At 33.4% G+C, this 15,963-nt stretch overlaps 1 protein-coding gene across 2 annotated transcripts in view; it reads left to right on the top strand.

Moving 5' to 3' along the window:
- Nucleotides 1-15,963, top strand: part of RSRC1 (arginine and serine rich coiled-coil 1) — a 447,324-nt gene that overhangs the window by 180,339 nt on the left and 251,022 nt on the right. For both annotated transcript variants that reach the window (XM_059876265.1, NM_001075404.1), the window contains exon 5: nucleotides 14,390-14,426. In XM_059876265.1, coding sequence (XP_059732248.1) covers nucleotides 14,390-14,426 — 37 coding nt within the window. The remainder of the gene's footprint in view (nucleotides 1-14,389; nucleotides 14,427-15,963) is intronic.

The following is a 15,963-nucleotide window of genomic DNA, read 5'->3' as shown; positions in this document are numbered from 1 at the left end:
AGAGGAAGACTGTTTTAGGTAGATGAATGCATGAACAAAAAAAAATCATGGAAATGATAATGGACTGGTCTGAGAAGAGGGACATTTTGGATAGCAGTAGAAAATTATTAGCCAGATAGTATAGATCATGTTGCAGAGAGAGACAAACTTGGGGCTTGAAAACATTGATATAAGGGTGAAGAGTGTTGGAGGAATTTTGGTGAAGTGATAGGAAGCAAAACTAATATAGACAAAGTGGAAAGGAAGGGAATGTGGCAGAACTCGGACCAATCTGGATCAATTATTGAAGGTTTCACCTTTTCTGTTTATTTCATACATTCAGCTCTATTTCCAGTTTCACATTCTCCAGCTCTAAATTTAATTCACTTGTATCTTATATATTCATGTATCAAGTTTAGAATGATTCAATTAGTATTAAACACTGTAGAGAGTTTTAAGTTGGACAGAAATGTACACTGAGTCTTTAAAGCAAACCTGAAGGTAACAGGCTTATATACACAGATAATTTATGAATCTTTTTCAAACTATGGAGAATAGGGAAGGTGTGGGTTGAGTATAGATTTATAGAAGCTAAAATAGAAGCAATGCAGGCAGCATTTCTGTTGTAAAAGAATGAGCTTTAGATTCAGTAGAGCAATTTTGGCCATCTTAGGAAGTTACTTTCCTACCTTAAGTAAGTTACTCTATGCAGATCTCTTATTTACAAAATGAGGATAATGTACTACTCCATAGAACTGCAGTAAGGATTAAAAAAAAATGTTTAAAAAATTAGCCAATAGTAATGTATTTTGATGGAAGAAAATTTGGAAAACACATAAGTGAAGCATTAGAGTGAACATAAAAATCAGTCAAAATCCCACTGCTAAATATTCTTAACATTTTAGTTTATAACCTCTTAGTTACATGTAGATACACATACATATGTATTCATACACATGCATGTATAAGAGTTTTTTTAAACAATTCTAACATCATGCTATACTGTAATAGGCTCTTTTTAAAAACTCAGTGTACTGTAAGGACATTTTCATGGAAATACTCAACTGCATCATAATTTTTAGTGACTATACAGTTTTCTGTTATTTGAATATTATCATGCTTTCTGTAATAATTTGGCATTAATGGGCATTTAATTTATTCCAAATTTGTTGTTTCACTGTTGTTTTTTTGTCTTATGTTAAACACAATGGAGTGATTAGTTTCTTATGACTCAACATTGGGATACTGCACAATACCACACAGTATTACTACAATGGGATACTGCATTGGGATACAACACTGAGATAAGCCCAGACATGTAGAACTTTCAGGTCAAAGGCTTTATGTGTATTAATGAAAACATGAAACATTTTCTTATTTTCCTCTGAAAAATTTGTATTATTTTCTGCTCTCACAAGTAACACTTGAGGGATCTGATTCCCGATACCTTTGCCAACAATAAAAACATTGTCATTTGTTTTTATCTTTGCTTGTTTCCTAGGTGAAAAATGGCATTTAGTTTTATCTTGCAGATCTGTGCACTATAATATTTCCCTGAATGTTAGCCATTTATATAGATTTTTCTTTTTGTGAATATTGTGAGAATTCAATGAGATTGTAAGTGTAAATGATAAGGCTTAGCACCTGGTATATATTATCCTGTTATTAAGGATCAGTGTTCTTTTTTACTTAAATCCTCACTCCTTTGCATCTCCTTTTCCAGTCATGGTGCTAGTAGGAGAATACTGTAAAATCTTGTTTCATTGTTAAGGTTATTGTTTTTACAGAGAGACAGTAATAAATTATCTCTTGATTAAATTTTGGGCAGAGAACTTGGGGTGCCTGGCTTCACATTTGCCTTTTAATAGCTGAAGTGTGTATGATGTGATCTACTTCACCTCTCTAAGCCTCACTTATCTCATCTATAAAGTAGGGGTAATAATTTTCTCTTTATAATAAAGTTACCCTTATAGGTTTCAATGAGCTAATTGATGTAAAGCACTTAGTACAGTGCTAGGCACATACTGTCAGTATTTTCTTAGTAAGAAAACACTAAGAAGGTGTTTACTTGTTAATAAATAATGATCAAGGATTTGAGTACTGAGAAATTCAAAGAAGTCTTTAGGAAATGGCAAATTGTTTGAGGAGAATCTTGAGTTATATGCTGAGGAGTTTAATACTGTAGTTTTATTTGCTAACACTATTAGGTGCTTACCAGATTAAAATCATACATTAGTTTTTGTTTCCTTTTAGAGTGTCAGTCTGGTTACAAAGGAAAACGTCAGAGGGAAGAGAAAAATCAAATGACTTTAATAATTGAATAATCAATTTCTGAGTTATTGAAAGTTGCTTTTCTCAGGAAAAATAAATGTGTTGCATTTTCTCTTAATTTTAGCAGTTGAAGATGTTAGTAGAATCACTTCAATTCAGTTGCTTAGTTGTGTTCAACTCTTTGCGACCCCATGAATCGCAGCATGCCAGGCCTCCCTGTCCATCATCAACTCCTGGAGTTTACTCAAACTCATGTCCATCGAGTTGGTGATGCCATCCAGCCATCTCATCCCCTGTCGTCCCCTTCTCCTCCTGCCCCCAATCCCTCCCAGCATCAGGGTCTTTTCCAATGAGTCAACTCATTGCATGAGGTGGCCAAAGTATTGGAGTTTCAGCTTTAGCATCAGTCCTTCCAATGAACACCCAGGACTGATCTCCTTTAGGATGGACTGGATGGATCTCCTTGCAGTCCAAGGGACTGTCAAGAGTCTTCTCCAACACCACAGTTCAAAAGCATCAATTCTTTGGTGCTCAGCTTTCTTCACAGTCCAACTCTCACATCCATACATGACCACTGGAAAAACCATAGCCTTGACTAGACGGACCTTTGTGGGCAAAGTAATGTCTCTGCTTTTGAATATGCTATCTAGGTTGGTCATAACTTTCCTTCCAAGGAGTAAGCGTCTTTTAATTTCATGGCTGCAGTCACCATCTGCAGTGATTTTGGAGCCAGTACTTATATGTGTTTGTTATCTTCTATTTAGAATTGTTTACTGTTTACACATATAGGTAGATATTACTTTTAGGAAGCTTTTGGAACATTAGTTTATGATAATGAACTTCTTGAGAGTAGAAATTTATATTTATTTGTATTTATTATAAATTATAACTATAAATATAAATTAATATTTAACAAATATAGTAGATAAATTTATTTAGGCTTAAGTACTAGAGGTGAAATATACTGATTTATTTGCCCTTTTAAAAATTATTTACCCTGGTCCTGCAAGAGGAATAAACATAGCATAAAATTCATAAATAATTTTTTAAATCTCATGATCAATTATCCTTTTTTTACACCCTCATTTTATTTAGAATTAGAAATCAGAAACAATGCAAGTTTCTAAGAGTAGTGGATATGTTAACCTGTTGTATTTTTATGAACAGAATAATATGTAAACAGAAAAATATTATATGTAAACATTTATTGATACTTCAATAGCTGTTTAATTATAGTATATCATTAAGTGATAAAAAATTTAAGCTATGTAAGTACATAATAAATCAATGACTATTCCATACTTGTAAGAAAATAAGTGTATTTGTTTGCTTACATGAGAAGGAAGGGAAAAACTAAAACATGTTGAGGTATTATCTTGGTTGGTAGGATGTCAGGTGATTTTTATTTTCTTCTTCATTAGAACCAGATGTGATTTTGAATTTCTGTATAATAATCATTGTTATTTGTGGGACTGCTAGTCCATATGGCACCTTTGAGCCTAATCAGACAAGCCGTCCTTTCTGGTGAATGCAATACCACACCAGAATGCACTGCTTGGCCGGGGCATATAGCTTTTAGCTTCTACTGCCCCGTTTGGTTTTTCTTTTTTTCCTCCCACATAATGAGCAACATGCACAATTGTACATGATACCCTTGAAAACTTACATATAAAAATTACTTAAAATTAAAGATGAAAAGAAATATATAACCTTTTAATGCATCTATTCTGGGCAGGCTATTCTCCTTACTTGACCTCTAACAGATCACATGGGACCTTTGGGCTTGTTCTTCCTGCCTCTTTTCTGCTTACCCACTTTGCTCAAATGAAATTAATCCTTCAGGATCCTGCTAAAATCACCCCTTGTCTTTGAAATATTTCCCAACCACTCTAACACACATGACTGTTTCTCTTCTTTTAAATTTTTCTTGAACCAGGTCAAGCACATGGATTGAAGGGAGTGGTGACAAACAAGTTGCATCTCACTTGCTCACTGCAGACAACTGGCAGTGACTCCTTAGAGCACAGTGTTAAGAATGATTCTTGAACTACATCTGGCTTCAGTGGGAAAGAGGATTGCCACTCATTAGGAGTCTTAGTCCTGCATGTGGAAATAGCACATAGGTAGCATGTTCACATGCATTTTCCTTGCCTGGCTTAGATGTTAACTATTTCATGTATTCACCTTGGTTTGACATTATGGATTAAACATCCAAGATATTTTTCATCAATAATGTTTATTTTGTTGTTATTGTTTTTATTATCCACTTAAAATTTATCATGGGGACTAAGTAAGGTATGAGGGTACTCAGTAAGTATATTTCAGTTGCTCTTCCTTCATTCTCAATGTTCAGTTATTTTTCTAGTATAATTTCCCTTGGTCTGAAGCACTTTCTTTAGCAGTTTTTTTTTTTTTTTTAATATCAGATCTACTTGTGATGAATTCTCTTAGTTTTTCTTCATCTGAGACTGTTTAGAGAATAACTTGGAAAATATTAAAACCTCTTTTCTTTCTCATGTAGGCCTTTTTGTGATGTCCCAAAACTGTTTACCTGAATGAATGTAACTTACGATATGTACCAACTTAAGTGTTACAGCTTCCCATTGTAATAAACTGTGTGTGTGTCCTAAGTCCTCGGCTGTTTAATATCTTTACTTTAAACTTGTCCTGATATAATGGATGCTTAGTAGTATTTGTGAAACTAATTAAATAATTTTAAAAGAGAATAATATACATAAAATTTAGTAACCATAGTACACTTGTCTGTGTAAGTGGTTTATAAATTCTAGAGCAAAATTTATTGTAAATAATAATCGGTCAGATCAATAACTGCTTGTAAAATACAAATGTCTGAAAACTACCGTTATGCAATCTGGTCACCTAAGAATATATGTTTGAAAAAGTGAAAGTGAAAAGTGAAAGTGAAGTTGCTCAGTCATGTCCGACTCTTTGCGACCCCATGGACTGTAGCCTACCTGGTTCCTCCGTCCATGGGATTTTCCAGGCAAGAATACTGGAGTGGGTTACCATTTCCTTCTCCTATATATTTTACATATATATGTAAAATATATATATATTTAGATCCACTAATTTGCAAGGTATTTTCCAATCAGGAGAAAAGTACTGAGAATTCCAGCCAAACCTAGTAAGTTGAATCTGAGAATTTCAGAGAGATCTTCTTGGAAGTAGGTGATACTTTGTATTTTTGTTATTGGGGTTAAAATATTTTTAAAATTAGGTTATTAAATTATTTCTGCTTACTTTTTTCAGTGTACTTTTAAATTCTGCTTCCATTCAAAGAGATCAGGATAGAAAAATGTACTTATTATGTCAAGATATAGATGGCACTTTTATTGGATGCTGTCCATTGGGCCAAGCTCTTTTTGTGTATTTATTTGAAAAGTAGACTACCTTTCATTTGTAAGTATTAACAATTGAAATATATTTTATGGTGGTTAAAAAAGCTAAGATCTATAAAGATATTTCTTGATTTTGAAAGTGAAATATGGTACATTAATCTGTCATACTGAACCAGTAATTATTGAGTGCTGGTATATGCATGCTGATTATCTTCAATCCTTCATTTGAATTTAAGAATGGCAAATTAGAGAAGATATATATCCTGACAAAGTTATTTAGTTAAACAATAGAGTTGGATTTTGAACCCAAGCTTTTCTTAAATTTATATTACCAGATTTTTCATTAATAACATCTGATAATAACAGAAAAGGTCTTATACGTGTAAAAAATTTGTTAATTATTATTTGAGATAGGAAGTGTAGATATATTTATAACTTATAACTCAGGCTTTTAAAAGCCTTTGCTGCCATTAAAAAAGAAAAAAAAAAAACTCAGCTTACATAGATTTTTGCTTTATATGAGAGTACAAAATTAGCTGTCATTTTATTTCTTATGGCTGTAGAAAACTGTAGCATAACAATCTTTTAAAAGTGGATAATATGCTTAGTTCATGACCAAAAAACCTATAAAAACCTTATTACTTAAGTTAAACTGTTTTTCACAATTATTGTATATATGCATATTTTATGTGGGTTAATACATGTACATCACTGATTATAAATACATTTAATCTTATATTTCTTGGTGAATGAAATGAGACTTTAATGCTACTTTATTTAGTTACATGTATTATAGTTTATATTTTGTAATAGATACTCACTGATTTTTGGCTTGCTTTCTGAAATGGTTTTGGTTTATATTTTATTTTGTTACTTTTCTACTTCCCACCCAAGCAGTTACTTTTCTTTTGGATGTCTTTTGTTTAGTCTGTTATAAAATATTGCTTATATAAGTCAATTCATAATAGATTTTAGATTGATTTAATAGTGATGAGTAAAATTTACTAGGAGAAGCAAGTGATTAAAAATTTTTCTCCAGGTTCGTAGTTTATAGTTTTGATGCAAAATATTGAAAGCAAAGGAGAATGTCATCATCAAATGGAATGTTGTTTTTTTAAAATAAATACTATTATTAATTGTGGTGCCTTGACCAGATTCCCTTAGACCATTTTAAAACCTGAATGATCATTTTGGTGTAATTTGTTCTCACATTTTTTAAAAAGTGTTGATCCTTTCCTAGCAAGCCCAGATCTAAACAATCAGTCTGTTGTTTAGAAATTTCTTAAGAGGATAAGCTGTATAATAGCAACAATTTCTAGATTTGGAGCATGCTTTCTTTGGCAGAATAATGAAATCTGTTTACCACAAAGGTAAAGCATTAACTTTATTTTAATTTTATTCTTGTCTGCCATAGTGTGATTGATGTGTGGCATCATCTTCTTCCTGGAAGGAGATCTAACATCAACACTGACAAGTGTCACAAGGTTTATTTAGGACAACCTCAGCCTTGTCCCAGTTAGTTTCAAGATGTCTGCCTCATACATGTTGAGCCACTGCATTTCCTGCTTTAAAGCCTTGTGTTATGCCAACATAACTATCTGTGCTGCCTCAACTACAAATTGGATGAACAGCCCGTGACACTTTTTCAATATTATTACATTAAACCAAGTGGATTTTGATTGATAACCTAATATTCAACTAATGCAAAACATCAATCATGGCAAGTATATTAATTATTTAATATTGCAGTCTAATTCAGAAATCGATGTGCTGCATGAGGGGAAGGGAAACTCATGGTTCCCAGAAGATTTAAGACAGGGAATGATTAAAAAAAGACCTGCTGTACTCCTGTGTGTTAGTTCGATACAAATCTTTATTCATTTGCCAATAATCTCTTCCCATTTTCCACTTCAGGACCATTTTATCAGTTTTGAAACCTATAATTGAATTAAGTCTGCTTTCAGCACAGGGCAAAAGGAGTTGCACAAATATTGATGAAGTCATGACAGGGACAACCCAAGAGACAGACCACTAAAGAGGACAGGCTTTATACCATTTGTTACAAGATCCTTCTGTCAATGTCTTGAATCTTACCTCTCTATTTAAAAAAAAATTGTTTTAGCCTTTTGGAACCACTCTTAAAGACTTTTGTGTTAAAATATCTATCACAATAACAGATTTATATAGCATATTACAATATATAGTGTACGTTCATATACTTTATCTTGCTTATTTTTTCACAGCCACCCTATGTGTTAGGTAAAACAAGAGTTAAAAAATCTGCACATCATAGGTGAACCATTTGAGCTTCAGAGAAGTTGGATTATTACCCAAGCTCATTCAACTGTTTTGTTGTAGAACTTAGATTTAAGATATTTTACTTCTAGAACCGGTATTATACATCATGCTCTCTCATGTAGTATTTATGTACTCATGATGGTTTATTCAGAAAACAAAGATCGTGGCATCTGGTCCCATCACTTCATGGGAAGTAGATGGGGAAACAGTGGAAACAGTGTCAGACTTTATTTTTTTGGGCTCCAAAATCACTGCAGATGGTGACTGCAGCCATGAAATTAAAAATGCTTACTCCTTGGAAGAAAAGTTATGACCAACCTAGATAGCATATTCAAAAGCAGAGACATTACTTTGCCAACAAAGGTCCGTCTAGTCAAGGCTACGGTTTTTCCAGTGGTCATGTATGGATGTGAGAGTTGGACTGTGAAGAAAGCTGAGCGCCGAAGAATTGATGCTTTTAAACTGTGGTGTTGGAGAAGACTCTTTAGAGTCCCTTGGACTGCAAGGAGATCCAACCAGTCCATTCTGAAGGAGATCAGCCCTGGGATTTCTTTGGAAGGAATGATGCTAAAGCTGAAACTCCAGTACTTTGGCCACCTCATGCGAAGAGTTGACTCATTGGAAAAGACTCTGATGCTGGGAGGGATTGGGGGCAGGAGGAGAAGGGGATGACAGGGGATGAGATGGCTGGATGGCATCACCGACTTGATAGACGTGAGTTTGAATGATCTCCGGGAGTTGGTGATGGACAGGGAGGCCTGGTGTGCTACGATTCATGGGGTCGCCAAGAGTCGGACACGACTGAGCGACTGAAGTGAACTGAACTGAACTGATGGTTTATCTGTGTTATTTTGAGACGGCCACCCTTCCTTGTCTTTCTGCCCAGAGTAAGACTAAACAAAACTGATTTTCATGAAGAATTTGTTGAAACTTCGGTGTCCCAAGCTATGATACATATTAAGCTTTACAAATATGCAAACCTTCTAGATATAAATGAAAGTGTCTTGTTCTGTTATCAGGCTTGCCTGGTAGCTCAGCTGGTAAAGAATCTGCCTATGATGCAGGAGACCCCGGTGCGATTCCTTGGTTGGGAAGATCCACTGGAGAAGAGATAGGCTACCCACTCCATTATTCTTGAGCTTCCCTGGTGGCTCAGCTGGTAAAGAATCTCCCTGCAATGCTGGAGACCTGGGTTTGATCCGGAGACCTGGGTTTGATCCCTGGTTTGGGAAGATCCCCTGGAGAAGGGAAAGGCTACCCACTCCAGTATTCTGGCCTGGAGAATTCCATGGATTGTACAGTCTATGGGGTTGCAAAGAGTCAGACACGACTGAGCAACATTCACTTTCACTGTCATTTGATCTATTGTACCTGAAGAGAATGGCTTTCTTTGGTGTGTGTGTTTATGTATATACACGTGTACATAGCAAAATATATACATATCAAAATATGTATGTAGTAAAATATATACATATCAAATATATGTATACATATATGGAGGGGTGGCGGTTTAGGTGCTAAATTCTGTCCAACTCTTGTGACCCCATGGACTGTAGCCTGTGAGGCTCCTCTGTCCATGGGATTTCCCAGGCAAGAATATTGGAGTGGGTTATCATTTCCTTCTCTAGGGGATCTTCCCAACCTAGGAATCGAACCCAGGTCTCCTCATTGCAGGTGGTCTCCTGCACTGCAGGTAGATTCTTTACCAACTGTGCCACAAGGTGGTTTAAATGTATTTTGTCATTAAAGTCACTAACCCAACTTTCTTTTGGTTTGTGTTTGCTTGGTTATATCTCTTTTTTAGAAACCGTCCTGATTCCTTTTTGTTTCATGTGTCTCTTGTAAATCACACATCCCTAGATTTGTTTCATACCCAATCTAAGAATCTTCTCTGGTATTTTTGTTATGATGACCTTTCTTTAGTTTTCTTTTTAGTCACTGATTACTAATATTACAGTAATTACTATGTTCCATGCCAGACTTTACTTGCCTTATTTTGCTTGCTTGCTTCTTCCTGAATTTTTTTCTCTTCTTATTATATTCCTCAGAACTTTTTTCATATAATGTCTTTGTGTGTTGAATTTCCTAAGACTTTGTATGCTGAATATTTCTTTATTTTTCCTTTAATTTAAATAATAGTTTATTTGTTGAATATTAATTCTAGGTTCACAGCTTTTTTATTCACTTTCTCTTGGAAGCTTATACTCCATTGTCTAGCATTAGTGTTAAGTAATCTGATGTCAGTGCTAATTTTTTAGAGGAGTGTGCTTTTTCTTTCTGGAAACGTTTAAACTTTTCTCTTGATGTATAATAGTATAGCCTTAATTATCTTTATATAATACTTTGCTGTGATTTTTCTTTAATTCTCCTGTTCACTGCTGTATGTACACTTTCAGTCTAAGATTTGAGTAATTCTATATCTAGGAAATTTGTGTCACTGTTTCTTCAAATACTTATTCCCTTTTATTTTGTCTTTGCTTTCCTTCTAGGATTCTTATTATATAGATGTTCATACTTCTACTCCTGTTCTTAATTTTCTCTCCTGTTTGTTCTTTCGTGCCTTTCCTATGGCCTTCTAGGAGAGTTCTGTCCATGTTCTAGCTCACTAGTTCATTCTTGGTCTGTAGTTACTGTGCTTTCAGTTCATCCTCTGGGTTGCTTATTTCAAACTATTGTATTTCTAATACTCATTATCTCATATTGATTATTTTTAATAACCATTTTTCATATTTAACTTCTAAAAACCTTCCCCTATCTTTGAATATGTTATTATACTTATATTCTTGCTCAGTCTGTTTTCTCTGGATGAAGTTACTTTCTTTGTTGTTATTCTGTTATTTTTAAGAACACCTCAGAGTTCTTAAAAATTTGCCTTGTGGATTTCTGTTTTATTTCCTTGCAACATTCAGCTACTTTGGCTAGTAATTTTAATCTAAGGGTAGGGGTAAAAGTCTAGGCTCTAGCTTGTGCTTATCCAGATTAATTGTTCAGCTGTGGCCTCAGTCAACCACTTTTTCCCCATAGGGTCCTCCTCCTTTTTAAAAAACAACCCAAAACAAAGCAAAGCGAAACAACCACCCACTACCCATCACCCACATACACAAAACTCCCAATACTGTTCTCCCAAACAACCCCTCACTGTTGCAGTTGCCTTGGTTCTTTGAGTGTTGTGGAGCTGGGTGGATCTACCCAGGGGCCTTCCCAGGTGGTGCAGTGGTAAAGAATCTGCCCGCCAGTGCAGGAGATGCAAGAGATGTGGGTTCGATCACTGGGTTGGGAAGATTCCCTCAAGTAGGAACTGGCAACCCACTCTAGTATTCTTGCCTGAAAAATTCCGTGGACAGAGGAGCCTGGTGGGCTATAGTCCAAAGTATGGGAATTTTGTGATGTGAATGCATGGGAAGAGTTCATTACTTCATTTGTGAGAAAAAGGGGTTTCTCCATAGGAGGTTTTGTTTAGGTTGTAGTTTGTTATAGTATTTGCTACCACTTTCCGTGTGGTATAGCTTTGACAAATAACAGAGGGAATTAAACTGGAGTATAGTAGTATGCCATGGATTTTAAGAAGAGAATTGACATGATCAAGCTTAATTTTACAAAGATCTTGCTGTCTTATGGAGAAGGAATTGACATAGGGCAAGGCAGGGGTCATTGAGACCCATTAAGAAGCTTTGCAATAATCTGAGAGAGAAAAGATGATGGCCTAAAATAAGACATAGTTGTGAAGATAGAAAGAAGTGGTTAACACTAAATGATAATTAAGGATGTTGGATAGCCAGGACCTTGTGGTTGATTATATTTGTTTATATTTGGTAGCGAAGGAAAGGGACATGTGTCAAGGAAGATGCTTAGTTTTCTTTCAGACATGTCATTCAAAATGTGTTTTTCCTAAAATCATTTAATTTAAGTAATTCTTTGAAAACATAATGAAACAATAGCTAGCCAATCTTTCTTTCTTTTTAAAGAATAGTTTCTTATCCTTGATTCCAAAATACAAATAACTCCGAAAACTGAGAGATTTTCCCTAAGTTTGTGATAAAGTCAGTTGACAGCAAAACCTACCCTTAAATGAAGCTGTGTATCGTCTTTGTTTATCCCACTTTGTGTGGATATTCATATTTTTTTCAGAATTATTAATATGTATGATGATGAGATGTGCTTCAAGTATTGCTGTCAGTGTTTTATGACATACACTGTATGTACCTTATTACTTTTCTTAAAACCCAAAATATTCTTTGTTTGTTTGTTTTTCTTATTTTGTTATTTTTCTTATTTTTAAACTTTAGTGCTCAATTTATTAAATTCATATTCAACAAAACATTGAAGAAAACTTGAACATATAAACAATGCCAAATTTGATTAAACTGGCTTAAACATAAATACCAGTTAAAAATTTAGTATAGTGGATCCTTTTGAACATTTCAAATAGTAGATAAAACATACATAAATCTAATGAGTGTAAAGCATATCCTTATACCAAAACAGAGTACCAGAAAAGTCCAAAATATTCTGATGAAACATGTCTAGCCTTGGTGGTTTCAGATAATAAATTATGGATTTCTACTTTGAATCTGAGCATTTTTGTTCTCTTATACTGCATTATTTTCCAATAAGAACCATAGTGTGACAATGTACCTATGGGGAAAAATGAAATAGATGTGAATTATATAGTATAAATATACTTCACTCTAATATAGATTGCTGAGTTCAGGAACAAAGCAATGTGTATAGTATGCTTCTCTTTGGGTTGAAAAGAAAAAAAGAGGAGAAGCACACAGACACACACAGAAGTATGCACACACATGCATAGACTGTCTTTGGAAGGACAAATAAATAGCTAATATCAGTGATTGAGAACTAGGGGTGAGTGACAGGAAGATTTAATTTTGTTGTAGTATGTATACACACACACACACAAACACATTACACTGTCAGATGTTTTACTGTGTGTATTTTTATTTTTGTTTAAATTTTAAATTACACAAGTTATAAGTTATATGAAAACTTCCTTGTGAACACTTAAAAATTCATCAGACTTCCAGCTCTAATAAATATATTAATCGTATAATAATAAAAGTAAAAATAATGATGTAGTTACTGGCCTGCTGTGACACGCCTTGTTGCAGTCTGTGTCTATCATTTGTCATTAGAACTGTATCCAGAGAATGAGTTTCAGAAACCCTTAAGTTTTAAAATGTTGATTATGTAGCATTGTCAGAAGCAGAAAAAGAATGGCTAAAGAGGAGTAGTAATCAGTGGACAGTGGCGTTTATTCCCAAGATGCCAGACTGGGCAGTGAGAGGAAACATTGGAAGCCACTTGTATAGTTTTCAAGCAGTTGATCCAAAGGGAAAAGATAGGGAAATTTGAAAAAAGATTATATAACAAGACAAAGGAAACAGAAGTAAATATATTTTTGGCAAAAAAAAATTGGAGACAAAATAAAGAGAAAAGAAATAACATTGGGACCCCTTCAGAGAAAAATAGGTGTGGGGAAAAGATTAAACATCATGAATGCAGTACTGTCATCAGATGTTCCATAATTATTTTCTGCATTGTGGTAGAAGTACAATTTTGTGTTAAAGCAAGTAAGGTATGGTCTTAATAATGGAATTAAAATACTGCTTGATCAGAGTGAGAATAGGGAAAGTCCATTACTCACTAATAAATTAGCATTAACTGAAATGAGGAAAAAGCATCCAACTATTGCCATATTCCACCAAATGTGTATTTAAATTATCTTTGCTACTTGTATAGTTATTTGTGTTTTGTCTCATCAGCTCATTTTTTTTTTTTTTTAGTGAAAAGCAAGAAATTAAATACTTAAAATAAATATTGTAATATTTGATGTTTGTGTTTTCACTGGTGATTAATTTTTCAATATTATAATTTTAGGTTCTGATTTATAGTGGGTACTAACTTAATAAAATTAATGGCAGGAAAAAATTTAAGATTTAGTGTCTTTAGCTATGCACTGATAAATATTATTTTTGTGCATATTCCTTGTATAAAAATGCACCTTTTGATAGATGGGCATTTAATAAAGCAAATATAGTAAAATGTCAATTGTAGATGGTAGATAAAATGTCAAATGTAGATGGTAGATAGAATCTGTATGTTTGAACATTTTTGTAATAAATGTTAAAAAAATAAACTCGAATGAAAAAGCTAATGTAAAATAAAGATAGTGTACAAATAGTAAAATGATAATCTTTGATTTTTTTTTTGTTCTCCACTGACTTGGAAAAATCTGAAACATTTTACTAGATGAATATAAATTTGAGTGTTAATACTACTATTAAATATAAATAAATTATCTGTTCCTAAGGAAATTGTTCTGTCCTTAAAAATGGGGTTATTATTAACATTAGGAAAGATATATGAAAAAGTTATAGGGGTTTGTAAAATATTTTTGAGGTAAACATAAATTATAGCAGACGAGGGTTTAACAACTATTTTAAACTTTTATTCTTCTGTTTTAGGGAATCTGGAAACATCAAAGCTGGATTAGAACATCTGGTAAGTTCTAATTTTCTCTTGAACATTTGCATCATCTTTGATATCTGCATTCTAAATGAACACTTTTGAATGAGCTTTGAATACCTTGTATTGAGAAAGTCAACCATTTCCCAAAGGGTCAGCTTACTGTTATTATGTGAAGGCACTTACATTTTCATTTATCTTATCATTTCAAGGGAATTAAAATTTTTTTAAATTACTTTTTTTTTTTTGATGTAGAGATGAAATAAAATAGATGACAATCCTTGGATTGATGATTGCTTTAATTATAAACAAAAATGTTTGGTGTAGAATTTTTGGCATATCTTGATCTGACAAAAACAAGCTTGTGTGTTAAGAAAAAAACAATCAAATATTGCATGCATAAATGTGGTATGTTTTAGCAATTTAACAGCTTTGAAAGAAGTGCACAGCTTTGTTTTTCCTAATGTCTTTGCTTTATGAATAATGCATTGGTTTAAACTACATTCAGTTTTAGAATATAAAATAATTGAGATGCAAAATTTTCGGTTTCAGTAAACATTTTTAAAGCACAAGTGAAATTCCAACTGACTTAACATTAAAATCTGTCCATTGATCAAAAAGTTGGAAAACTGCTGTGTTATACCAGGTCCAAAATTCATTGAGCTCACCACATTGAGTGTTCATTACAACATTAAGTAGTTCATTTAAACAGAGCATTATAAAGTCATGCTCTGGTTTCTGGTCAGATCCAAATGTTGAATAATTAATGATAGAGATTCTTTTGTAAATACTATCTAAGTAGTTTTTTCATGCAAGACTTCATTCACGTATCATATTGTAGCTTTGTTATCTATTAATGTGCTTTTGTTGTGCTCACACAAGAGCAAATAGGAGCAGCTCCATTTTTATTTATAGCAGTTTTAGAGTTGAAAGGATTTTTGGTTTTTCTTTCAATAACTAAAGGAAACTGAGGAAATCTAGACTTTTCAAAGTGATTAAGTCATGCTAAAAATTACAGGTTAATTATTAAAAGCAGAACACAATAACCAAGTTACAAAAATTGAACTATGTATATATTTCCAGATTAGAAGTAAATAAATAACATTGTTATTCTCATTATTAAAAATTATTTCTTGAATCTTCATTTCTCACTTAATAGTACAAGATATATTTAGGAGATACATATGGACATTACAATAAAAATATTAATCTAAAACATCTAATGCCAGTATCAGTTGGCAGCTTATAACAAGGAAGAATAGCTAACGTAGTGCCAATCTCTTGTAAATTATTATGTAATAAAAAGACTTTATATTTATGTGATTCATATTCATCAGTAAACAAATTAGATTCTAACCTTTGTTTAAATTTTATATTTTTTCATACTAGTATGAATTTATTTTCAGTGACAATTTCTTGCATTTATACTTGACTTGTAATCTTGTGCAACAGTGGTTTTCTGACTGCCCTGGGCTGCCAGGTTTTCTCCCCATAGCAAATAGCACTCCAGGCTTCCACTGCCCACTTTAGCCAGAACAGTGCCCATTTTTAGTGATTTTATATACTTTTAAAC

This window comes from Bos taurus, chromosome 1 (assembly GCF_002263795.3).
Source record: "Bos taurus isolate L1 Dominette 01449 registration number 42190680 breed Hereford chromosome 1, ARS-UCD2.0, whole genome shotgun sequence".
NCBI classification, from domain to species: Eukaryota; Metazoa; Chordata; class Mammalia; order Artiodactyla; family Bovidae; genus Bos; species Bos taurus.
This window is presented reverse-complemented; position numbering and strand designations above follow the sequence as displayed.